Source organism: Hemicordylus capensis, chromosome 2 (assembly GCF_027244095.1).
Source record: "Hemicordylus capensis ecotype Gifberg chromosome 2, rHemCap1.1.pri, whole genome shotgun sequence".
NCBI classification, from domain to species: domain Eukaryota; kingdom Metazoa; phylum Chordata; class Lepidosauria; order Squamata; family Cordylidae; genus Hemicordylus; species Hemicordylus capensis.
In genome coordinates this window covers 68,506,868-68,532,201 of record NC_069658.1, presented here as the reverse complement: position 1 = coordinate 68,532,201, position 25,334 = coordinate 68,506,868, and the positions used below count along the sequence as shown (strand labels likewise).

General features: G+C 42.8%; 1 protein-coding gene and 1 long non-coding RNA gene across 40 annotated transcripts in view; both read right to left on the bottom strand.

Moving 5' to 3' along the window:
* PPIP5K2 (diphosphoinositol pentakisphosphate kinase 2) overlaps nucleotides 1-25,334 on the bottom strand; it is a 152,545-nt gene that overhangs the window by 67,879 nt on the left and 59,332 nt on the right. For all 39 annotated transcript variants that reach the window (XM_053300886.1, XM_053300890.1, XM_053300892.1 and 36 more), the window contains 9 exons: nucleotides 21,505-21,666; nucleotides 20,838-20,959; nucleotides 15,734-15,835; nucleotides 14,772-14,858; nucleotides 12,903-12,978; nucleotides 12,696-12,805; nucleotides 11,927-12,012; nucleotides 2,074-2,199; nucleotides 1,566-1,687 (listed from right to left, as the gene is read on the bottom strand). In XM_053300886.1, the coding sequence (XP_053156861.1) occupies nucleotides 1,566-1,687; nucleotides 2,074-2,199; nucleotides 11,927-12,012; nucleotides 12,696-12,805; nucleotides 12,903-12,978; nucleotides 14,772-14,858; nucleotides 15,734-15,835; nucleotides 20,838-20,959; nucleotides 21,505-21,666 (993 nt within the window). The remainder of the gene's footprint in view (nucleotides 1-1,565; nucleotides 1,688-2,073; nucleotides 2,200-11,926; nucleotides 12,013-12,695; nucleotides 12,806-12,902; nucleotides 12,979-14,771; nucleotides 14,859-15,733; nucleotides 15,836-20,837; nucleotides 20,960-21,504; nucleotides 21,667-25,334) is intronic.
* LOC128346997 (uncharacterized) lies at nucleotides 9,371-10,648 on the bottom strand. The gene is made up of 2 exons (XR_008317334.1): nucleotides 9,839-10,648; nucleotides 9,371-9,581 (listed from the first exon to the last, which is right to left on the bottom strand). It is a non-coding gene; the product is annotated as an uncharacterized LOC128346997 (long non-coding RNA).

Below are 25,334 nucleotides of genomic sequence, written 5' to 3'. Positions count from 1 at the left end.
GGCAGTTGACAGTTGGCACTGTCCAGTAAGTCCAAATGAACAGAAGAAATGAAAGTGTGCAATGAATCCTCATAGAGATTCATTATGAGGAAAAGTTATTATACACCAAAGAATCCAAACACTTGAAAAAATAATGACTGCACATTTTGCTCCATAACTCCACTTCTACTAGGGCTAGATCTTAGTTTTTTTGAAAAATGAAAGCTGGGGATCCGTTTTAGTGTTAGAATATGGCAAATTCGAGTCCCCATTGTTTCCAAAGGCAAAAATGTTCAAAATCAGTTAAAACAAAAAAAAAAATCATTAAAATCAACCAAGTGTCCCACTGCCTTGAAATTTGGTGGTAGGTGGCACTGATGGGGTCCTACCCACCACCCAAATTTGGTGCCCCAGGACCTTGTTAAGTGGTCTGAATCCGAATCTTATCAAAGCAAATAGAAATAAAATCTGGGGTGATTTGGAGGAGGTAGATTTGGATACAAATCAGGGGTGATTTGTTTTGGGCACAAATCAAATTTTAAAAAATCAATTTGTGCACATCCCTAGTTGTTGCTGCTGTCAACCTTTTGATTCTATGTAGACTGTAAGCCCTTTTTGGGACAGGGAGCTATCTTATTTATTTTTCTTTGTAAACTGTTTAGAGAACTTTTGTTGAAAAGCAGTATATAAATTCCCTTTCCAGCCTGAGTGTAGTATCAATTGCACTTCTTGTTCAGTTGCAAAAAGATCTATGACTGGGAATTTCCAATCCTGAGAGACTAGATACAGGCAAACATCTGCTATGCCCCACTAGTGATATTGTGGCATGTGCAGGATCCTGCTTGGTTTGTCTGCTATGGTATTCTTTGTTTCTCTCTCTCTTGAGGTAGGTTCTCTGATCCGTCCAGCATGGCGGTCAAAAAAACCCTGGAGGATCAACACTCCAACCAATGTTTACAAAAGATGTGTTGCCTGTGTGCAGACAATGCTGGAGTGTCATGAGGAGCTCTAGAAGTTTTCCAAAATCTTAACTGCTCATGTGACTCCACAATGTATGGATTCCATGACACGGATCATGACAAGGATCTTTGTTGAAAAGTAGTATATATTATTCATATTATTGTTGTTTCCAATTGTATGACTTAGTGGCTGCCCAGCACTTCTTCTATATTTCCAAGTCAGAAGATATGTTTTGGAAAGTTTGGCATATTCACCTTAAAATTAACAACAGAGAAGGAACAAGTGCATACATCTGAATTTGATTTTCTTGGCAGAATTTGTTTTAGAACATACTGAACATTATGTACATCCATGTTAACATCTGTGCTTTTCTACCATAAGGAAAAAGAAAGTATTATACATTTCAGTTCCAAGGTAACTGGCCAGGGGCAAAAATGACATTAAAAAGGTGAGACACACAGATGAGAGGAAAGCATGCCTCCTATAAACATGGGTCAAGTGATTCATTTCACATCAATTATTTTTTATTTCAAAACTTAAAATTTATTACAAATATTTGAACTTTCTTGTAAAGAGCTTGTATTAACTTTCCATCTATCTATTAAAAACATATTTTTTCATAGTACCTTTGCAAAAGCTGCTGCAGTCATCTGAACTCTTCCTTCATCAGAAGCATATATTTTGAGGTCATGTCGATAAGTACTATGGAGTCTAAGTAAACCACAGCCAGGAAATCCAGCATAGTCACCTACCAAAGAAAAATAATCTTATAGCCTGCTGTTGTTTCTTTTCTAATTTTTTCTAAAGCTATGGCCAAACATCCTAATGAAACGAGTCATAGCAGGAGGCTGCTCTTAATGCAGCTGCAGGCTTCTGCACTACTGCAGCATGGGGTGGGGGGCCTCCATTAAGTGTTTTGTGCTTTTCTAAAATATGTCTCTGAGGACTGCATGGCCCTCAGGGACATATCTTTGGAAGGCACAAAGCACTTCTGGACACAGGAAAGTAAATCTCACCTCCTCTCATATCCCACCACCAAACTACAGTAGTGGGGAAGCTTCTTGCTGCATCCTCACTTTGTTAGTATGCCAGCCAGAGTTTCCTATTCTATTAATGCTAGGAAAAATAAGATACCCTGTCCGCCTGGGTACATGCAACGGAAAGCTCTTCCGAGTTCTTCTGCTTGAACTCTGCCTGCAGGTGTCAGTTCTCCTCCCCATTTCAGAACTAGGAGTAGAGATGGTTCTTCTTTGTGGCTGTCTAAAATGCATATAAAATACATTAACATTCAATAGAAATAACAACAGTTTTTGTTATGGGGAAAATTTGTGTCCCACCCACAATCAGAAACCAGTGACAATTGAGCCAAAATATTCATTGAACATCAAGATTACTAGCTGAAAGAATACTTATGATGTCTTGAACTCTTATGTACCAACAATTCGGGGTGGGGGGGGAATCAAACATTTTGAAACCTGAAAGAACAATTTGCTTACTTTTTAATTCAAAGTGAGAACAAGCAGCATTTCCCCCTAATTTTTTTCACTTAATACATTCCTCATACAGCAGCACTGATGTGATGTATTGAACACAAGGAAACAATTAACAATTTTCATAACACGTGTATGATTGTTTTTACTTTGTATGGAAAGCCCCATACACATCTGGGTTAACACATTTTTCATCTGCAGAAACCAAAACCTTGGTAACCAATTGTTATTTGGGATTATAGTGACAATGTTCTAACAATATGATGTTAGGGTTGATATGATGCTAGAAATATGTTTTTAAAAAAGGTTGCTTACCTGTAACAGGTGATCTGGAAGTGATCCGTTGAATCCATAAGGAAATGGGTTCTGCGCCTGCGCAGGCACCTCGCGGGCTGACTAAGTAGCTCCCCGCAACGCCCAACCATCCTCTTGTGCTCTTAGAGTCTGTTATATTGAACAGTTGGGCGTCTCCCTGTCAGGTTCTGTGCAGACCGCCAGTCATAAACGATCTGCTTTGGCTTGAAGTTCGTCGTGTTCTCTCCTCACTTTTGCAGTGGGGATGGCTTGGGAGGATCTTATGGATTCAACAGAACACTTCCAGATCACCTGTTACAGGGAAGCAATCTATTTATCTGGATCATCATCCGTTGATCCCATAAGGAAATGGGTGAATAGTTAGCTACTCCACCCTGGTGTTGGGTGCAGAAGGCGGACTCTATGGTAACACCCCATTCAAGACACTCCTCCCATATTCTGCCTGGCGCGCCATGCGCAGGTCTATAGCATAATGTTTGATCAACGGCTGCTGAGTCGACTACGTTGCAGCCATGCAGATATCATCCATCTTAATACCTGATAGATGGGCTGCCGAAGCGGAGTACACCCTAGCTGAATGTGCGCGTACAGTCTTTGGGGGAGATACCCCTTGCTCCTTACGCTAGCAAGATTAGTTCCACTAGTTAATGTGCCATGCGTTGTCGGGACACTGCCTGACCTTTATGCTTGCCCTTGTACGCTTTGAAAAGCTTCTTCAACTTTCTGAATGTCCTAGTCTCCTTCAGGAAGTAAAGCAAAGCTCTGCGCACATCCAAGGAATGCAGCGCTCTCTCCAGAGTCGTCTGTGGGGATTGGAAAAAGGTTGGCAGCACTATTTCTCGATTAAGGTGAAATTCTGTAATGATCTTAGGGTGGAAATTTGGGTCCAACCTCATAACCACCTTGTGAGGGTAAAACTGGGTGTATGGCTTATCAACCCTTAGAGCTGTCAATTCACCCACTCGTTTCGCTGTGGTGATTGCAATTAGAAATGCTACCTTGAGTGTACGCATTCGAAGGTTGGTCAAATGTAGTGGCTCCAAAGGGTGTTCAGTGAGAGCTGAGAGCACTAACGAAAGGCTCCAGGGTTCCACTGATCTCTTTCAGTGGAGCATTCAAATTATTAAGCCCTTTCATGAATCATTTACTTTCTGGATGGGTAAAAACTGTCTTTCCATCCCAACCTGGGAGTTTGGCCGAAATGGCTGCCAGGTGAACCTTCAGAGACACGTTGGCCAAGCCCTTCATTTTCAAAGTGGTCAAGTAAAGCAGCACCTGGTGCACTGTAGCTGTGTCTTGTCAAAGGGCGTCTACTATTTTGAAGAATGTTGTTCAGTAACTGAGTCTCCAAGCCATCATGTGCAGAATTTGGATCTCGGGATGCATTACCCATCCCCCCTCTCTTGGGAGTAGGTCAGGAGTTATTGGAAGTTTGTAGTATTTTCCCTTTGACAGTCAAAGTAGTGGTGCAAACCACGGTTGACGTGGCCGCCACGGGGCCAGAAGTATACAGGTTGCTTTCTCCCTCAGGATCTGGGCTAACACCCGATTGAGCAGCGGTAATAGTGGAAACAGGTATAGAAGGCCATGCTCCAATCGTACTGAAATGTGTCGCCCAGCGACCCTACACCCACGCTTGCTCGTGAACAATATTTCTGTCACTTCTTGTTGGCTGCTGTGGCAAACATATCTCTCGAAGAGGTGATTGATGAAAGTTGTTTTGATCTCCCCATCTCTCAAAGAGGCGATTGATGCAAGTTGTTTTGATCTCCCACTCGTGTTTGTGACTGATTTGCCTGGTCCAACTGAGTGCATTGGCCAGGTGATTGTCCACGCCTCGTATGTGAATAGCAATTGGGTAAATGGTAAGTGCGATGCACCAGTCCCATAACCTCATGGACAAGGCACAAAGCATGAGGGAGACTGCGCCCCCCTTTTTGTATATGTATGCAATTGCCGTCATGTTGTCCAGGTGGATCTGCGTTACTGTTCTCTTGATTTGGGCCTCGAAGGCTTTCAGCGCCAAAAATGCTGCCATCAGCTCTAGGTAATTTATATGTTGTTGAGCTTGTCGGTGTGTCCATCGCCCCTGAATGCAGTGTGGTCCACAGTGCGCTCCCCATCCAAGTAGGGATGCATCTGTCGTGATCCAAGTAGGGGTTTGAATGGAACGGAATCGTTGTGTCCTCTCAAATCCATGATGGCCGTGATTCCACCATCTCGCTTGGATATCTGGAAATAGTGGGAGTAGAACCCTGTCAACCTGCGCCCACTGCACAGGAAAATTGGCCTGTTTCTCTAATAACATTTGTATTTCCTCCTCTAGAACTGCTGTTCCTTTGGTGAATTTCAGGCCTGAGAATAGGGGTAGAGTCTTGAACTCAATCGCATACCCCGTCTGTATTATTCCCAGTACCCAGCTGTCTGATGTTATATTGTGCCATGCTTGAGCATGGCTTGCCAGTCTGATGGTCGAGCTGGCAACTACAAGGCCGATGACATTGGCCTTGGCAATTGTTTGTGAATGCAGTGGGTTAGCAGAAGTTAGCAGGGGTCATATTGTACACAGGGCTGATAGTTCTGTCTCTGGTTGTTTCAAATCCATCCCCAGTGCTTCTGCAATTTCTCTTATTAAAGAGTGGTATGTCTTAAGTTCCTCTGTGGGGGATCTTGAAAGGCAGGGAGGAACATCCAAAGGGGGGTCTGAGTAACGACTTGCCCGATCCGAGTTGGAGTCCCCCGTATCAGATTACTCCAGTTCCTGTTCTGGAGATGGGGACGAATGCTGTGTTGGAGGTGGGCTAGACTTCCTCTTTTGCTTTCCCCTAGATTTTTCTTGTGCCAGCACGGGTATCTGTGTCCGGCAGGACATGGAAACTCACAGCCTAGGTTCTGGATGTTGGAGTGTTGATTGCTAGCGTTGATCAGCAGGGTCTGTTGGAGTGGCACTGCAAAGTGCTCAGAAGGTGGCTCCGAACAGCTGATGGCATGTCGCTGCAGCGGCACCTGCACTTGAGGCGAAGGCACCTGCTGTGCTTTCCACTTCAGATATTCTCCATAATTTTGTGGGAGTGAGTGGCGGAAACAACATGAATGAGTTGGTTGTGTTGAAGGTAGGTATATTCCCTGGTCGGTGAAAGATTGACTTGTTCTTGGAGGCACCACCGCAAAAGCTGATGGTGACTGGAGCAAATTTCCCACTGAACCTCTTGGTGAGATTGAAGGTGTCTTGGGTGGAGGGATAGGAAGATCCTCTTCCTCTTGTTCCTCATCTAGACCAGCACTTAAGAATCCTTGGAAGGTGGAGCCCAAAGGGGTACTAGAAGTAGAGTCCAACAAATCTTCAAGGGTAGAAGTTGCATTTTGTTCTGGCAGCTGATGCTTTCCCTTACCCCATAGCGATGGGGTAGAGGGTGACTGTTGAGGATAGGTGCCGGGGATAGTGACAAACGCCTTTGAATTAACTGTCCCTCCAATGGACAAGCTGCCAACACCAACGCTGGTTGCTCAGTAGATATCGATGAGCTCGCTGCCTTCCTGCTTGTATGCTCCCCCCTCGATGTCGATGAGTTACCCGACCTCGAGGGTTTAGTGTCCTTCGACAGCAAAGACTCCCCTGGTCTTGGAGCAGCTGTTGACGTCGATAATGAGCCAGTCCCTTGAACATCCATATCCCAGTCAGCGTCCGATCCTTGAGCTGAAGATGGAGAGGGTGTCCGGTGATTTTCTTTCCGCAGGTCCTCCACCGAGTCATGGCGACGTTTTTTGTCCTTGTGTTTCTTTCCCTTGGTGGAGACCTCCAGTGGCCTCTTGAAAGTATTGCCTGCAGACACGGTTTTAGACTGTTTGTACAGATCCATGCTGCCCCGACCTCAATATTGGCGCTGATGTCGAGCCATCTCCCCTCAATGTCGATGCCATACTCGAGCCATCTCCCCTCGATGTTGATGCCATACTCGGGCGAGGTATAGGAGGGCGCAGCACCTCATTGTACAATGCAGCCCGGAGGCGCAAGGCTCTATTCGTCCTGGTCTGCTTCGAAAACGAGCAGCAAATCTTGCATGTTGCCGTATTGTGTTCTTCCCCAAGACACAGTAGGCAGGCGTCATGGTGGTCGGTAGAAGGTAACTTTGCGCGGCATTTGACACAGCGCTTGAAAGTTTTTTTATAGCCTCGATTTTCTTTGAGTTCTGTTGCGTTTTCCGTTCAACAATCTGAAGTCAAGTAAACCAAAGTAGCTGTCCGATCTGTCAACAAAGTTGGTCCGTTACGCTATCTCAATCCCAGAAACAGTCCTTAGGTCAAAAATGCCAGGTAATCAAGCAAATCTTTCAACTAAACTAGTCCAAAATCCAAAAGGCAGTCCTAATGCAGTCTGTAGTCACAAGCAAGTAATCACAATAATTTCTGCTACCAAGGAGCCCAAACGAGGTCTGAACGCTATGGCGGTCAAACAGAAACTGACAGGGAGACACCCAACCGTTCAATATAACAGACTCTAACAGCACAATAGGATGGTTGGGCATCGCAAGGAGCTACTTAGTCAGCCCGTGAGGTGCCTGCGCAGGCGCAGAACCCATTTCCTTATGGGATCAACGGATCACGAACCAGATCTCTACGTTACTTTACAAATGTGCACCAAGTATAAAGTTACCCCACACTACCTACTGAAAAAATAATGGGTAAATAAAACCAGCACTGAGGGGGGAAATGACTGCCTAAGGTTCAAGTGTTAGAACAAACTGATTTCACAGTTAACTTTTATTTTTCAATAAACTATTGTAACCTGAAATACGGAATGCTCACACTGAAAAAAAATGGGAAGAGGTTTAGTAAGAACATATCCAGTTCAGCAAAAGTTCATGGTCTAACCATGAATGAATAAGAATTAGAAGGATAATGAAGTAATTTTAACTCATGAATCAAGATTGGCAGTTAAAGAAACATTGGACTGGATTCTAAGTGTTAGTTTTAGCTGTGGCTCTCTTCTGCAAACGGATGAACAAACATTTGCAGAAGATTTCACACAACAGAGTACCCATCTCCCCTGCAGTCTCTTTTCATACAAAATACAAAATGATGGTATGGTCACAGTATCTGTCATTAGCAATATCTTAATATTTCCATAGATGTTTTAAATTATGTGTTTCAGAAGTGAATGGAAAAATGCTCCTAAATATGCAATTCGTTATGCATGCCACCAATGACACTAACCACACAATGAAACAAACCTTTTAAAAATGAATTCCATTCATAATTCATAGTTGGATAGTATTTAGCATTTTGAAATACATCAGCTGGTGTATAAAGTTCTCATATCGCCTCAGACATAATGCTTTTCAAGTGAGCCAGCTGGTCCAGAAACAGCCTTGGTCTGTTGAACAAATACTTTGCCATTTCAACCATGCTGCCTATGGTTTAATGACTTATCTAATGCACTACAAACTCTAATGGCTGGAGTGCAAGCACTTCAACATAGAAATGTAAATCCTAATGGATGGTGCATAATAATGTCCATATTATTATTATTATTACATTTATATCCTGCTCTTCCTCCAAGGAGCCCAGAGTGGTGTACTACATACTTAAGTTTCTCTTTCACAACAACCCTGTGAAGTAGGCTAGGCTGAGAGAGAAGTTACTGGCCCAGAGTCACCCAGCTAGTATTATGACTGAATGGGGATTTGAACTCGGGTCTCCCCAGTCCTAGTCCAGCACTCTAACCACTACAAAGGAAGTCAAGATCTGGAAGCACATGCAGCCAAACTTAATATGCAGGGGCCGCTTCCCCATGAGGCGAACTGAGACAATCAGCTCAGCTGCACCTGGGGGGGGCTTTTTAGGGGTGGCAGAATGCACCTCCACACCTTCTGCCATCCATCCCAGTAGTTGATGTTGGCCCCGGGCTGGAATTGTTGTAAACTTGCCCTCTTGCTAGCCCCACCTCGTCCCCACCGCCCAAGGCCAGGCACAACTTTCTATTCTTTGCAGAGCTCATCACCACAGCCATACATCCAGCAGGAGGCTGTCTGGGCTTCTCCGTGACATTTTATTAAGCCTGTGGCAGCAGCAGCATTCCCCAACCCTTGCTTCTCCCAGGGTCTCCTTCCCTCCAGGCATGAGCAGGAGAGCCAGTGTGAGTGAGGGCTGGAGAATGCTGCTGCTGAGACCACCAGTGGCTTGATAACGAGGGCCCAGACCACCACTGTGGGCTTCCTCCCACTGGGCGTGCCATTTGCTCCACACACCCAGAGGAAGCAACCTGGAGCTGCTGCATAGGCTCTCTTATTACAAAGCCGGCAGTGGCAGCAAATCATGCCTAGAAGGAAGGAAACCTAGTGGAAGTGAGGGGTAGGAGAATGCTGCTGCCGCTGCGAACTTAATAATGAGGTGTGAAGAAGCCCAAGGTAGGGTTGGGCTAACAAGGGGGTGTAGCATTGGCTACTCCCAGTGGGGAGGGCCAGCGTAAAGTGGAGAAGCAGGGGTTTTTGTTGTTGTTGGTGGTGGCCTCAAGCATGAGCAAGCATTGTGCAGGCACTGTTACTATGCAACACCAAGTGACTACATTGCTGATAGCAACATATCATCTACAATAATAAGTAAAAGGAAGATACATATGCACTACATGATCTCAAACACTTTTATTGCACATAACACAATGTTAACAACAGAATGGGAACTGGAAACTAATTAAAGGTGATTGCCCCCCAAGCAGTTAATCAACTCTCTGCTTTTCCTCCCTTAGTAAGACCAGTTGGTGTTCAACTGCTGCCGCTTTTCTTGCAAGAAGAAGCATAAGCTGCAAGAGGGCCTTGGACAGGGCACGAACCTGGTCAACTGCAAAGCAAACAAAATGAAAATGATTACAAAACTCTCGCTATGTTATGGGAAATACGGAAAGGTATTTTAGGTATTTTTCTAAACTCTTATATCCCAATAATTAACCAACTAAAGCATTCTGACAGCAGTGGCATAGTTGAGAACATAAACATCAAGCATTTATACTAGTTCTGGCATGGAAAATTCTGGTTCATTGCGAAACAATACATACATACAAATGTTCATATATAAACAAGAAGGTATACAAGACATACACTCTGGCTCTGCATCCTATCAGTGTTAATCTGCACATCAAGCAGGTAGGACACTGGGGAGCTTTTCAGGACTGATGTTGTACAAGAACACTCATCATCCTCTTCAGAAGCTCTTTAGTGCCACCTGAGGTTCCCTCCTTGGGATCATGCTGTCTACTCTGTTGTCATTGTGGAGGCTCATGAGCCTTTCTCTGGTGGCCTTCTTCATTGCCATTGGTCTCCTGTTCCTCCTCCAGTTCAGTACACTACAAACTGTATGAATCTGCAGTGGAAACAAACATCTGTGTCAAGTTACAATGTGTTTCAACAAGTGAGTGCAAAGCAAGTTCCAGTGGATTAAGCACAACCACTTAATCACTGCAAAACAAGTTGTACAGGCTGCAGCACAAGCACAACCCCACTATAAAGCAAGGCCCGAGGACTATGCACAATCACTTCCCCACTGGAAGTCAAGTGCTAATGGGAAGGATTTAAAATAGGTTCTCAGACAATTTTAGTACCCATAGACCATGTGTGAAGCATATCCTAAAGACTAGAAAACAAACTGGTCTCCATAACAAAACACTTGCAGAAGTCATATGCAAACCAGACCACTTAAATCCCCTAGACCAGAGGTAGACAATTAACTGTGGCTAAGGATGATGGGAGCTGTAGTTCAGAAACAGATGGAGTGCCAAAGGTTGCTTGCCCCTGCCCTAGAAAATGCACAAAGCAAATCCTAATGGCTGCAGCTCACCATTACAGATTAAAGCACAAGAAGGTATACAATGCAATGCAATCCCTAATGCACATAGGAATTGAAATTAGTTAATTTGCACTTACCAGGCAGCTTGCTGTCTTTGAAGAGTGGACTCTTTGCTGCTTCCCAGTAGCCAGAAATGTGGATGTGAAACTTTGACATGCTTGAAATCTGCTTACTGCCTGCCTTCAGCTGCCTCTTGCTCCTTTTCCTTGAGGCACTTTCATAGGAAATGGATCTGAGGCATGGTTGTCATGAAGTCCTGTTCATGAAGGCTCAGCCTGTGTAGGGGTCCAGTGCACTGTAGACTTTTGTGACCTACTAGTCACTAAAGAGTTAGGTCTAGGCTTACTTGAATAGCATTGAATGTTCTCATTATGTCACTACATTCCCACTCCATATTCCTTGGTACCACCTTTGCAGGAAGGGGTCAAAGGTCACAAGCTCTGTGGCCTTGCCTCAACAGTCAACTAATTTGTTTCCCTAGCTGTACATAGGTGACTGAATTGGCAAGTGATGTTCCTGGAGCAGCAGACACTGTTAATGGGGAACCAAAACCAGTAAAAACTATTTGCATTGAGTTAAACCTCACACTATGGCACTATTAGTATTGTAGTTGAGGTGATATTTTACTGCGACCTTTTGGTAAGCTTAGTTGTCTTCTTTTTAAAATAGAATACATTTTAACCAACTGTGAGCATTTTAAGTGGTATAATCTATTTTGATGTCTGCAAACAATTCTTCTATCAATCCATACTACTTTCAATTTCAAACATTTTACAAACACATTTGATGTTTTGCATTACTACAACGACAGTCATGAGAAAGAAAGGACAGAAGGAGTTGCAGGACTATGCAAATGTTTAAATGAAAAGATTTTAAAGGTTGCACAAAGGACTGAGACAGAAGGAGGAGCTACGCTTTGAATTCCTGAGGGACGCAACATTAAGTAAGATGTTATGCAAAGTGTTGTACAAAACTTTGAGCAAATGCAAAACAGTACCAGCATTTAAAGGCAATTTCATAGCACAACAAACTCTCACTAAACCAGAAATAATCTCCTGCCTATGGAATACCTGTTTCTATATAAAAGTGAGAATTCAAAACAATTACAATAATTCTGACATCAGGGTACAAGGGGTTGGATTTGAGTCTCAAGCAGCAGCTTCTCTTGCTGCATGGTATATTGCTTTCGAAATTGACGGGAATAACAATGCAGTTTGTGATATGATACAGTTTTTGACAACTAACTCAAAAGACAACTTCTCTCCATCTCTACTTTCTTTGCAGCAGGAGTATTAAAAAGCAAAATATATTCACACTGTAGGAATTAATTAGCATCAAAGTACCTTCTTCTTCACTAGATGTTTTGGGACAACCATGCGGAAGATATGTCAGCTGAACTTTGCGATTTATGCCAGAAAAATGCCCATACCTGAGGACAAAAATGAAGAGGGTGAGGCAGACCATGAAAAGAAGAAAAGGGGGGGGGGACTGGAAACATACTGGAAACCTTATTAATATTACTGATCAGACTGCAAGTCAACTGGCAGGATCCAGGCTAAGCTAGCCATGACTGAAGCACCTTTGAAATCAATGAGACATAACTAAGTTAAGCCCCACTGATTTCAATGGGAAATCATTGTCATGACTAACTTAGTCAGGATCCTGCCCACTATGTATTAAGTAGTGGATATTGTAATACTGGCATAATGAATACATATTTTCCCAGGCTGTACTCTTCCACACGGCTAGAAGCAGATCAGCATGTTTGAATGCTCCACCATCTAAAAGAATTTCCTTCATAAACATGTCATAGAGACACGTTTAGCTTAGTGTCCTTCCTGAATTATCTTTCTCTGCGGAAGGAATTTGTTTTCATAGCAGTGAATTCAAACTTTAAACTGCATAACAACAACAACAACAACAGCATAGGTGTTCAGCTAAAAGTAGTTTAGAAAAAGCAGAAACTAATATGACAAATCAGTGCTCGGTAGGGCACTAATCTGATAACAGTGAGGCCAAAAGCCTCTTATAACTTAAAGAAATCTAGGGAAAATATGGATTCTCAGAAAGCTAGCCCTAGTTTCCCAAGAGACCTCTAAATTAAACACTTACATCTCCAGCACTGTCTTCAGCTGTTCTAGTTTAGCTTTGCTTTCTTCAATTTCAGAATCATTGTTTTGTCCAAGCTCTACTAAAAGCTGTCTTGCAATATCAAGTACTTCCTGGAAAAAGTGATACATTTTATAAACAGTTTTATAAAAAGTGTGTGTGTGTGTGTGTGTGTGTGTGTGTGTATAAAAGAAAACACAATTAACTTACCTGCAATTGTCGAGGTTTTTTCAGTTTCAGTTTCCCAGACTTATACCCATTGCATTTTTCAAAAAGATCAAAAAACCTTAAAAAAACCACATGTAATTAGATGGGCAATTGATTAGTTTTGTCAGCTGTCACCAGAGCTGTAGCAATACTACAGTATTCTAGACATTTATGACTGGAACAAACCAAAGCTGTGTGGTTTGGGCATTCACACCTAATAGAAGCATGTTTGGGAAGCACACGAACAGACACCTAAAAATAGTCAAATATAAATTTTGCATATGTTTGTTGATAAGCCTGGAACCAAAACTCCTGGAAAGTTTGGAAGAGTTAATATTTATGTGGAATGACATTTTATGCCACCCACCATTGAATTCCTTAGGAACAACAGGAAATTCATCAGGACTTATATTCTCTAGTTAGCTGTGAAACAGTTTATAATTAGGGATGAGCCTGAAGCATTTCGGTGCCTCTTTGGAGAGGCGCTGGAATGATTCACCTCCCTGGTGCCAAAACGTTTTGGTGCGGGGTTCTCTTACGAGGAGGCGGGCAGGTCCTACCTGCCCGTCCTACAAGCCCCCACCGGCCCACAGTAGCACTAATGCTACAGAAAGACTTCCATGCAAGTGGCAGCTTGTGCCACTTGCCCCTCTAAAATACCGTGCAACGGCGATGGGATGCGTCCCCAGCATCCCTCGTGCGGCATCTGCACATAAATGGCGTCAACACCATTTACGTGCTGATGCCATGTGAGGGATCCTGGCGACACATCCCATCGCCACAGCACGGCATTTTAGAGGGGCAAGCGGCACAAGCAATTGCTTGCACGCAAGTCTTTCCGTAACAATAGCACCACAGCAGAGGGCTGGAGCTGCCCACCACCTCTTAAGGGAGCCCCTCGCTGCCCTTGGATGTGCACTGAATCAATTCAGTGCACATCCCCACTAATAATCTACATTTACTAGTCAAAGTTCTGAGTTTAATATTGACATCAGGCAATTGAGCACGAATTATTCTGTTAAATACTGCAAATAGTTTCACATTTTATGCAAATTAGTGCTTTGAAAAGGCACTGGTTTTCTATCAAGTCACAATCACAAGATATCCTGAAGGCCCCTCAGCTCAAATAATGACTTTATACTACACATCAAGGTGTGTGTGTGTGTAGGAATCTCTTTTTATTCTCCACCTGGTAGGTGCAAACAAGTTAGATGTCGAACAGGTTTGACATCGAACCTGCTCAGTTCAACGGTCTGATATCCAACTGAACCCATCCACCCCCGGTTCAGTACTGGACACCCCCCTGGTCATGGGGGGGGGGGTGGTCCACAGTTTTTATTCTAAAAAAAATAAATCTTTTTTTTAATTCACCCCCTCTGGGGGGCTCTGTCATGAACCTGCCATGCAGAGGCCCATTGGGCATGTGTGGTGGCCTCCAAAATGGCCACCGACACAAGGCAAGCCCAGAACAGGCCGAAGACCACCAGGATTGAGCAATTTTTACCATTATGGAGGCCAGCGGGGAAAAGGAGGAACTCCAGAGGACACCCCCTCCTGTGGCCTTGGAGAAGCCCCCCGGAGTGGGTGAGTAAAAAAAATTAAATTAGAAGTCTGCAAAACAAAAACAAAACAAACCGCCCCCACCAAACTGAACTAGGGGGTTGAGGGGATGAAAAAAAATTAAATTAGAAGTTTGCAAAAAACAAACAAACCCATCAACCCCCCCCCCCAAACCCAACCAGGGGGTTGAGGTGGTGCAGAACCGAACTGGCCTGGTCCGGTTCAGGTCCAGTTCAGACCCAAACCAAACTGGGCCAGCTGGTTTTGTGCATACCCCTATTCTGCACCCCCCCCCCACACACACACACTTACTTTTGATGTTTAACTTCCATTTTCATTTTTTGTTTTGGTGTCCGGTCTCCATGTCGTATAACAGCAATTACACATCTAAGTTCCATCCTATAAGTGTACAAAGTATATTGTTTTTCTTTCTAGTTGTAGGCCTCCACTTAATATTAAAAATTATATAGTTCAGTTAAGCCATCAACAAAAATACACACAGACAGCAGCAGGATATAAAAAATTATCACATTATTTGAAACAATGTAACAATGAGAAATGAACTATAGTTAAGCTTTAAAAGGAATACTTAGTTATTGCCACCATTATTTTTGGAAATAGGTTTTTCAAATGTAGGTTTAAAATTTGGTTAGGAAAAAGAAATGCAAAATGACAACAGAATGTAGGCCCATTCACACATTATGTTTAACACTCTTATAATGAGTGTACAGTGTGCAAAGGTACAGTCAGTCACATGTGATGCTGGAAGCAGGTACAGAATTACACTTCCTATCTGTACCATGCATTTGAAGGACCTGTATTCAGGTTCATTTTTTAAATGAACACAGGTTCAGTCATTCATACAAACACGTGTATGAGTGTACAAACATCTGTACACTCATGCAGCATAATGTATGAATCGGATTTGTGCGAGAGGTAGAACCGAAAACGTGAGCAGAAGGTTATGCTTCCCTCCCCACATAGCCTTTCCAAAAGATAACTCCCAGGTTTACATTGATTAATTCAGGCTTGATCCAAATTTGGCCCAAATTAAATTGAATCAACCTTATTCCAAATTGAGCTTGGGGAGCTCTGATATCACAATCAGAAACCTGTGTTGACTGAAAAGTTATTTCTTGTTTCATCACAGACAAAAATTATTCGAAGCTGACAAATGAAAGAAGTCATTTTGATTTTTCTCTTGAACAAAGAGAAAAATTAGAAACACTACACAAGGAGATTGCACAACTTAGGCAAGAGCTATTTTTTCTTACATTGTCCCAGATGTGGTTGGCACAATAGGAATATCCTCTGCCTCTAAAGGTATGGACCACGGGATCTGAAACTGTGGAGCAAGTTCTCGCATCACAATATTTCTAATTAAGAGGGGGAGGGGGGAAACAAGGTTTGCCCAAAATCAATAATTCATCTAAACAAAAATAAATAAGTGTACTGGTACTTTACATTTAATTTTTTTAACACCATGAATATTCTGTATTTACCAACAGCTGCCACTTGATGAACCAGTAGTTGCAATATAGAAGTCTGAGAGAACCACAGCCACTGTAGACAGTATAGAACTAGAGAGATTGACTGCCTGACTCAGTACAAAATAGCCTTGTTATGTTTAATAAGTATTAAACCATTCTTTCGTTTCTAATCACAACTCTTCTACAACATTTTGTGTTCTAATCTATTTCCAAACCCAAGTCCTTTCACTTCTTAAATGTTCCCTTTCCTGATCCCTTCCTTTCTGAGTGCTAATTCCTCCACAAGTCTTAATAATAGTCGAGGGTTTGCTTGGCACTACCTTTAACCTTAGTAAAAATTATCCAGGGTTTCAACTGGGTCAGGATTTAAATACAGCTGGATACTGAGGATAGCAAGGGCAGAAAATATGTGAGTAAAGGTTAAAGAGATTTGAGAAAAACAGTTTGCTTACCTGTAACTTATGATCTGATAGTGATCCATTGACAGGGTTCTGCGCCTGCACGGGAACCTCAGGGCCAAATGCTAAAGCTCCTCATGGCGCCTTGCTCCACACCACACTATCAGCACGGTCATTATTTGAGGCAAGTGGGACACCATCTTCCTCGGTTCCTAAACAACCGTCGGAGCTGACAATCATCCCTCAAGGTACAATAAGGTGAGTTCTCTTTTTATTTGTTAGTGTACTAAGTCTACTGACTACTGCAATGGGTTGTTTCTTGAGAGGGTCTTATGGATGTCAATGGATCACTACCAGATCATCAGTTACAGGTAAGCAACTTGTTTATCTGGATTGTGATCCGTTGCCAGCCACAAGAAATGGGTGTTTAGCTAGCTCCCCTAGTGGGAGGGTGTAGTAGCCATTGTAACACCCTTTTAAGTACGCGTCTCCCAAAACTGGCCTCCACCACAGAGCATATGGCATAGTGCTTGATGAAGGGAAGCTCTGAACACCAAGTAGCTGCTTTGAAGGTATCTTTGAATGCGATTCAAGACAAATGTGCAGCAGAGGAAGTATAATCACGCATAGATTAGCCGCTCCTGGACTGTGGAATGCGCTCTCTGCAGACATCCGTAATTTGAATTCTTTATTGGAATTTAGGAGAGCCCTAAAGACCTACCTGTTCGGCCTGGCCTTCCAGTGCTCTTAAATTGTTTTAAATGGTCTTTGATGTTTGTGAACCGCCCTGAGCTATTTTGTAAGGGCAGTCTAAAAATCGAACAAATAAATAAATAAAATAAGTTGCACCAGGCAGTGGGACAAATGTCACCTAGACATGCAGTGTCCTTTTGATTTTTGTTTCTAAGTGATGAAAAGGCAATTTGATAATCTAAAATATTTTGAGTGATCTAGGTAATACTGGAGAGACTGGCTAACATCTAAAGAGTGCATTGCCTTCTCCAGAGAGGAGAATGGGTCTCTGTAGAATGTAGGTAGAGCAATGTCCTGATTTAAGTGAAAGTCAGATACAATTTTTGGCAAGCAATTGTGATCCATGTGCATCAGTACTTCATCTATTTGCAGTGCCATTAGTCCACTCACCATGCTGTAGTGATCACTATTAAAAATGGGGTTTTCAATTTTTCCAATATGATAGGAGCAGTTTTCATGCACTCAAAGGGTGCCAAGGTCAGCACAGACAGGACGAGGCAAATGCTCCACTGTGTAATTGGTTGCCTAAAAGGTGGGTATAAATTAGTAAGACCCTTAAGGAAACTCTTGCAGTTTGGGTATATAAATAAAGCGTTGCCATCCCAGCTGGGATTCATTGCTGAGAGAGCTGCAAGTTGTACTTTTATAGAAATATCAGCCAAACCTTAGGTCTTCAGGGTGGTCAAGTAAAGGAGAACCTCCCTGACTGAAGCTTGTTTTGATTTGAAGCCTTTCGATTTGGCATAGATTTTCCATTTCCCAGCATAGTTTTGTCTTATGGATGACTTACGCTTTCTTTCTAAAAGCCGATTCTCCACACCATGAGATGTAGTGGGCCAAGTCTGGAAGTAACACTTGTCCCTGGTCACATGATATAAGGTCTGGATTTTGTTGAAGCCTGCAGTACCTGTGCTGAGACAGTCTGAGTGCTAATGGAAACCAAGAATGGCTTGGCCACCAAGGTATTATTAGAACACAGGAGACTTGACTGGCTAGCAGATTTGCCACCACCCGGCTTATCAATGGTTGAGGTGGGTACATATACAGAATCTCCCTGCTCCATTCCATCTGGAAAGCATCCCCGAGAGAGAGAGAGATATTCCTGACCCGCTCTGGAGCAGAAGCATTTGCACTTGGCATTTAGAGAAGTTGCAAAGAGGTCCATCAATGGATAGGCCCAGGCTTTGAAAATTGGGTTCAAATAGTCCGAGCAAATTTCCCACTCGTGTTGCTGCTGTTCAGCAAATGTGTGACTTAGGCTGTCTTCCAGAACATTGTCTGTCCCCCTTATATGTATTGCTATTGGATACATTTGATTGCAAATGCACCAATGCCACATCTGAAAGCTTAGAGCACATAGGGACCTGGACATGTGACTTGCCATCAAGATGGTATTGGCATTGACTGTTGGATAGATGGTGGATGTTCCAAAACTTCAAAGATACTGTTTCTGGGCCTCAGATTGTTTGTTACATTGCGCCTGGTTACCCCTGTTCTTTTTTGTGTAGGGACGTTTCCCGTAAGCTTGGTAATGCTTTCTGAAATCCCTACGATCTTGTTGCGTATCATCTATATAGATAATTCTCTTAAACATACACATCACTAATCCCATGTATGGCAGCTCTTGCGAGAGTTCGCTGTAGGGTCCAAAAGGTTTCGATGCCCTCGATGTCATCATTCTTGGCATCCAAGGTGGGGGAAGGATCTTGGCGTCGAAGTGTTACTGGTTTCGACATTGAGAGTACAAGAGTATTCTATGTCAAAGGAATCTCTCAATGCCGATCCACTGGCGTTGATGGAGTTGGCAATTATATGGATGTTTGTGCTGGATAGATTGAAGATTGGAGTCAAGATAGCAAAGGTGTTGTTGGTCTCAATGCTCAAAGTGGATGCTGAGTAACCAGTGTTGATGGGCACCGTGTCGAGTTTGTCGATGCTGATGGCTTTGGTGTCAAGTATACATATGTTGACTGATCATACGATGCTGTAGGTATATTCAATGTTGAGGACTTTTCAGGGACATTACTTGGTAGTGTAGCCTGCAGCCCCGATGGCAATGGAGTGTTGTCCTCAACCCGATCCAGACTTTTATCTCTCTTCCATGTTGGAGCCAAATAACTACCTTCCAAAGAGTGACATTTCTCTTTCTCCTTCTTGTGTTAGAAGAAGAGCTTCCTGTTGGTTTGGGGGGCTTAAAAGTCTGGAGAATCATTAGTGGATGCTGAGTGTTTATAGACTGCTCACGCTGTGCAGCCCTCGGTGTCAGTGTCAATACCAACTTCAATGTTGAGGGGGTATGTTCTCTTGGAGTCGAAAGAACGTCATCATATCAAGCGGCATGTAACCTGAAGGCACAGTTTTTCCTAATCTGTTTAGAGAAAGACAAACATACCTTACAACTTGTGATGTTGTGCCACTCCCCCAGGCAAATTAAGCAGGAATCATGGCAGTTTTGGGATGGCAATTTTGCTCCATACTCAGAGCACCACATGAAAGATTTAGTTATAGTGTGTGGTGGAGTGCAGACACCATGAGGAGCTATAGCATTCAGCCACAAGATTTCTGAGTAGGTGCAGAAGCCGTTTCTTACGGCTGGCAATGGATCATAATCCAGATCACAAAGAGACTTGTATAAAAATACCATCCTGAAGTCCATATATGTTAAAAGCATTATTAAATAAGACTTGCCTTGGAGATATATTTTCTAACAAAATTATATTGGTGTTTACTTTTCTTACAGCAAATAAGGTGGCAGTTTAAGGATTTTCTTTATTTTTTGGCTTTAGTAGAAATTAGCACGATTCTAATAGAATGTGAGAGTCAAAGGATTTTCACCAAAACACATTTGGTGCCATAAAATAGTAGGACTTAGATAAAACATTTTCTCCCCTTTTTTTATTCATTTCAGATCAGCTGTTTCCTCCCCCACCCTCGTTTGTAGTTTTATCTGCTGTTTCCACATAATTTTATTGAAGACCTTTCTCATTATGGCAATACCCTTAGTATCATAGTGATAGAGACTGAGATAGGGGTGAAGTCCGAAATGTGAGAAGGTTTTCAGACTCACGATTGCATGGATCAGGTCCCCTATGACATTCATTTTAAAATGGAAGCAAACTGGAGTCCAGACCTATCAATTACTCAGTTCTGACTCACTTGGAAGTTCATGACTCACCGCCTTGGAAGTCCTCTCCTTCCCCAAGAATTTGTGGAATGAAGGGCTCCAGATAGTAGTGAGCATGTGGATTTATTTATTTATTTATCAATCAATCAAATTTATATACCACCCAAACTTTCATCTCTGGGCAATTTAGGCCTCAGAAACTGCCCCAAGCACAAGAAGTATCATTTGTGGCTGCTCAGACTGAGAAATGGCACTAGTGTGGCTGCTGACGAACCTTATGCCAGGGCCCAAATTCTGAGGTCCACTACTACTACTACTACTACTACTACTACTAATGCCTGGATCCTTTCCTTGCAAATATATGCAGATCTAATCAATATAATTAAGATTTCTTTTATCAGGCGACAGCCCTGGTTGAGTATTTTAAATGCACATTTACTAGTCTGGTTTAAGTGTATTACTAAAAAACAGTAAATGCTCTGTTTTACTAGATATAGTAACCCACCAGTATATTCAACTGGATATTATATCTCCTTTAAAGGAATTATAATTTTTTTAAAAATAAAGGGAGCCTCTCAGCCCAGTCACAATGGCAGAAAATCCAAACTCTTACCCCAGGATTTTAGCACAATCATCATAATATTTCATGGAATTCTTCACAAAACTGAAGCCATTGACATCACATACATAGGACTGTCCATTTGCACGCAGCAAATCAAAACCACAAACTGTTTGCTGTCAAGAAAAGAAATCATATATTTAAAAACTTGCAAAAGTTCATGCATTTATTTTCAATCAACAGTGCAAAAAAAAGGGGGGGGGGGAGGGGGGGTTATTAGTAATTGTAAGATTTCAACAGCCCAGGTTCTGGTCTACTTCATTTTATTTTATAGCCTGCTCATTAGAATCTATGATATCTCAAAGATATAACCCACTGGATTTTACTCCCCTTCAAATATTATCCTTTATCCCATCCTTCTTTCAGTTTGAAAATATATTTATAAAGCAATTTACAATACAAGAACACCCAGAAAAATGTATTTCAATGTTTGTTTATAATGTATTATTATTGCTATTAGTAATAATGTTTATATATAGCTTTTTTTTTCTTAATAGATTTTCACTTTTGGTTGTAGAAAGATCAGGAAGATGAGACTCAACCCTAGGAGATGCTCTCTGAGTTGCATATTCTTCAACACTCATCTGATAAGTAACAGTTCTAGGTAGGAAACCATCAATTACTATTAAGAGGTCAGCACCATGCTAAGTTTTCATATTACCTTAAATGCAAGGCATACTTTCCAAGCTATCAGCTTCTCTCTTGCATTAAGGATGACTGGATATCTGACTTCCTTCCCTTCACTGTCCCGCTCTACTTTCCCATCCAGAGCAGGGGATTTACGGGCTTCTGCATGTGCATAGTCTGGACCTACAGTGTATACCTTTATATAGAAAAACATAGTAGAATGAATAACTTTCGTTTCCTTTGAACGAATCACTCTAATTTCACAGCCAGTTGCAGCACCAAAGTTTCTAGATTCGTGAGCTACTTTCATAGGCTAGCAAGATTAGAGGCAAACTGAAGAGCACAAAAAGCTATATTGCCTTGATGCCACAAACATAATTCAACCTTTTTGGAAGTTTCATATAATATCTACTGCCCATTAGTAGGGGGCATGATCAGATGGCTTGCAATTATTGGCCAGGTTCCAAAGAATGTGCATCTAGTTCTGCATGTCCAAAGGGATTTAGCCTTGTTTTTCTTAAACTGCAGGCCTCTCCCCTCACATGGGAAGCCAGTACAGATACTGGGAGGATTTTTCAAAAGCTGTTTGTGATAAGGCATGGAAATAGCATCCTGGCCTCTTGTTTGTAGCCAGGCCTCTGTACAGCATGAACTAACTGAATGGTGACCTGGTTGTTTTATTTGGATTGCACAGTATCTATATTATTTATCAAATTTGAAAATACTCAATTTCAGAATGCCTCTAACCAATCTTTAGTTATGAATTGTAGTTTTCCTATGTAAAGATTTTATAAGTTTTAGTGTTCAAACAACAAATTTAGGCAATAAAACTGTCCAGCACCAATTGTCCAGTACCAGACCAACACAAAGGCGTTCCAATTTAATTAAACTATACATATTAATTTTTGTCCCACCACCACAAAAACCATGACCAAAAAAATCTGTGTATGATTAGGTAATGTGAATGTTGAGGAAGAGTGGGATATTGGACTGTAGTATAAACATCCTGAGGTGACAGATGAATGCTAAGACTCATAGGCAAGGGAGATTTAGATATTAATGTAATATTCTAGTGAATTTAAAGAAAGATGAAACAAAAAAAGTCTTTCTGATATTTAATATGTAGATGAGACAGGGGTTTTTTAAATATGATGTCCCCACACCCAGCTCAAGCCACAGTTTTTCTTTGCATACTTTGGTTTAGGATAGAAGATAGGGAGAACTCCTCTTGTGTCTGTGGAAAACTAACAACTTCAGGCAGAAAGGATGGATCAGGAAGAATGCTTCTAAGAAGCATTTAGTTGTCATTGAATTTACAAGTGTTGTCCTTCATAAAGAGGGCCTCCCTTCTAGAAACCTGTCTTGCAGAGGTAATAACAATGAAAAAACAGGTTGCTTACCTGTAACAGGTGATCTGGAAGTGATCCATTGAATCCATAAGGAAATGGGTTCTGCGCCTGCGCAGGCACCTTGCGGGCCGACTAAGTAGCTCCTCGCAACGCCCAACCGCCACTGGCTAGTGTGTTCGTTATACTTAGCGGTTGGGCGTCCCTCAGTCAGTTCTGTGCAGACCGCCCCATTAGATCTTTTTGTTTCCTTTTCCCTTTTCCTTTTCTTTGCCTTTCTGCAGTGGGGACGGTCTGGGCGGGACTTATGGATTCAACGGATCACTTCCAGATCACCTGTTACAGGTAAGCAACCTGTTTATCTGGACCGTGATCCGTTGATTCCATAAGGAAATGGGTGAATAGCTAGCTCTCCACCAAGGCGGTGGGTGCAGAAGGCAGTGCTTACTGTAACACCAGTTTCAAGACACTTCTCCCATATTCAGCCTGGCGTGCCATGCGTAGGTCAATAGCATAATGCTTAATAAATGGCTGATGAGATGACCATGGTGCTGCTGTGCAAATGTCATCCATTTTAATGCCTGAAAGATGTGCTGCCGAAGCTGAGTACACTCTAGTTGAACGCGCTCGCACTGTCTTTGGTGGTGTCACTCCCTGCTGTTTGTATGCCAGAAGGATAAGTTCCACAAGCCAATGTGCTATGCGCTGTCGAGACACTGCGTGTCCCTTCCCTTTCCCTCTGTACAAAATAAAGAGTTTCTTTGTCCTTCTAATTGATTTTGTCATCTTTAGATAATAAAGTAGCGCTCTGCGTACATCTAAGGAGTGTAGGGCCTTTTCAAGGTTCGTTTGAGGCGACTGAAAAACGTTGGCAGCACCACCTCTTGATTAAGGTGGAATTCAGTCATGACCTTTGGCCGGAAGTCCGTATCCAATCTCATCACCACCTTGTGAGGGAAGAACTGGGTGTATGGCCTGTCGATTCTCAATGCAGTCATTTCGCCCACCCGCTTTGCTGTGGTGACGGCGATCAAAAAAGCAACCTTGAGCGTGAGTGTGTGGAGAGTTAAAGAATGTAGAGGTTCAAAGGGAGCTTCTGTGAATGCCGAGAGCACCAATGAAAGACTCCACTGCTCAATTGGTCTCCTTAGTGGGGGATATAAATTGTTCAGCCACTTCATGAATCTTTTACTCTCTGGATGTGAAAAAAACGATACACCATCCCATCCTGGGTGTCTGGCTGATATGGCCACTAGATGTACCTTTAGTGACACATTTGCCAGACCTTGCATCTTCAAACTTGTCAAAGCAGTACTTGTCGAACCGTAGCATGGAGTGGACGAAATTCATGGGCTTTAACATAAACCTTGAATCTCTTCCATTTTCCAAAATAACTGTATGTAGTCAACGCCCGTCTGCAATTTATAAGAATCTTCTTTAGTATCCGAGCCTCCATGCCGTCAACTGTAGTGTCCCTATCTCGGGATGAAGCACCCGACCCCTCTCCCTGTGTAGGAGGTCCGGATCTGGAGATAGTCTGCAAAAATTTCCTCTGGACAGCTGAAGTAGAGGTGCAAACCATGGTTGGCGTGGCCACCACGGGGCTAGGAGTATGCACGTTGTTCTGACCCTCAGAATCTGGCCCAACACTCGATTGAGCAGTGGAATCGGTGGGAATAGGTATAGCAGACCCTTGCACCAATTGTATTGAAAAGCATCGCCCAGCGAACTGGGACCCATGCCCGCACGTGAGCAATACTTCAGGCATTTCCTGTTGGTCGCCGTGGCAAACAAATCTACCGTCGGGGTGCCCCATCTGCTGAAGAGTCGCTTGAGGCAAGTCTCCTTGATCTCCCATTCGTGTTTCTGATCAAATTGAGTGGTTTGGCTAAGGGAATCGGCCAGGTGATTGTCGACACCCCTTATGTGAATCGCCACCGGGTAGATGGTATGCATTATGCACCAGTCCCACATTTTCATAGACAAGGCACATAGCGTGGGAGACACAGTGCCCCCGTTTGTTGATGTACGCAATTGCCATAGTGTTGTCTAGGCAAATTTGTGTTACTGTTCCCTTGAGCTGGGGTTCGAAAGCTTTCAGTGCCAAGAACGCCGCCAGGAGTTCCAGAAAGTTTATATGATGTTGGCTCTGCGACCCCGACCATAGCCCCTGTATGCAGTGTTGGCCGCAATGTGCACCCCATCCCAGAAGGGAAGCATTCGATGTGACCCAACTGGTTTTTGGACTTCAAAGACTTCACCGACATTGACCGCTTCAATGTCAAAGGCTTCTCCAACACCAAATGCCTTGATGCCAAGTCTAATTTTACCTTTTTATTTAACGCATTTGTATAACTCCCAAAACGCCAGTTTCTGGGCGGTTTACAACAAAACAATAAAAACAGCAAATAAAAAGGTTAACATTACAACAATCTTCTTTATATACAACTAGCCAACCCCGCACAGAGCATCTGTGTGCACTCTTTGGGGCCGGCGGTTACCTTCCCCCCTTTCTGCC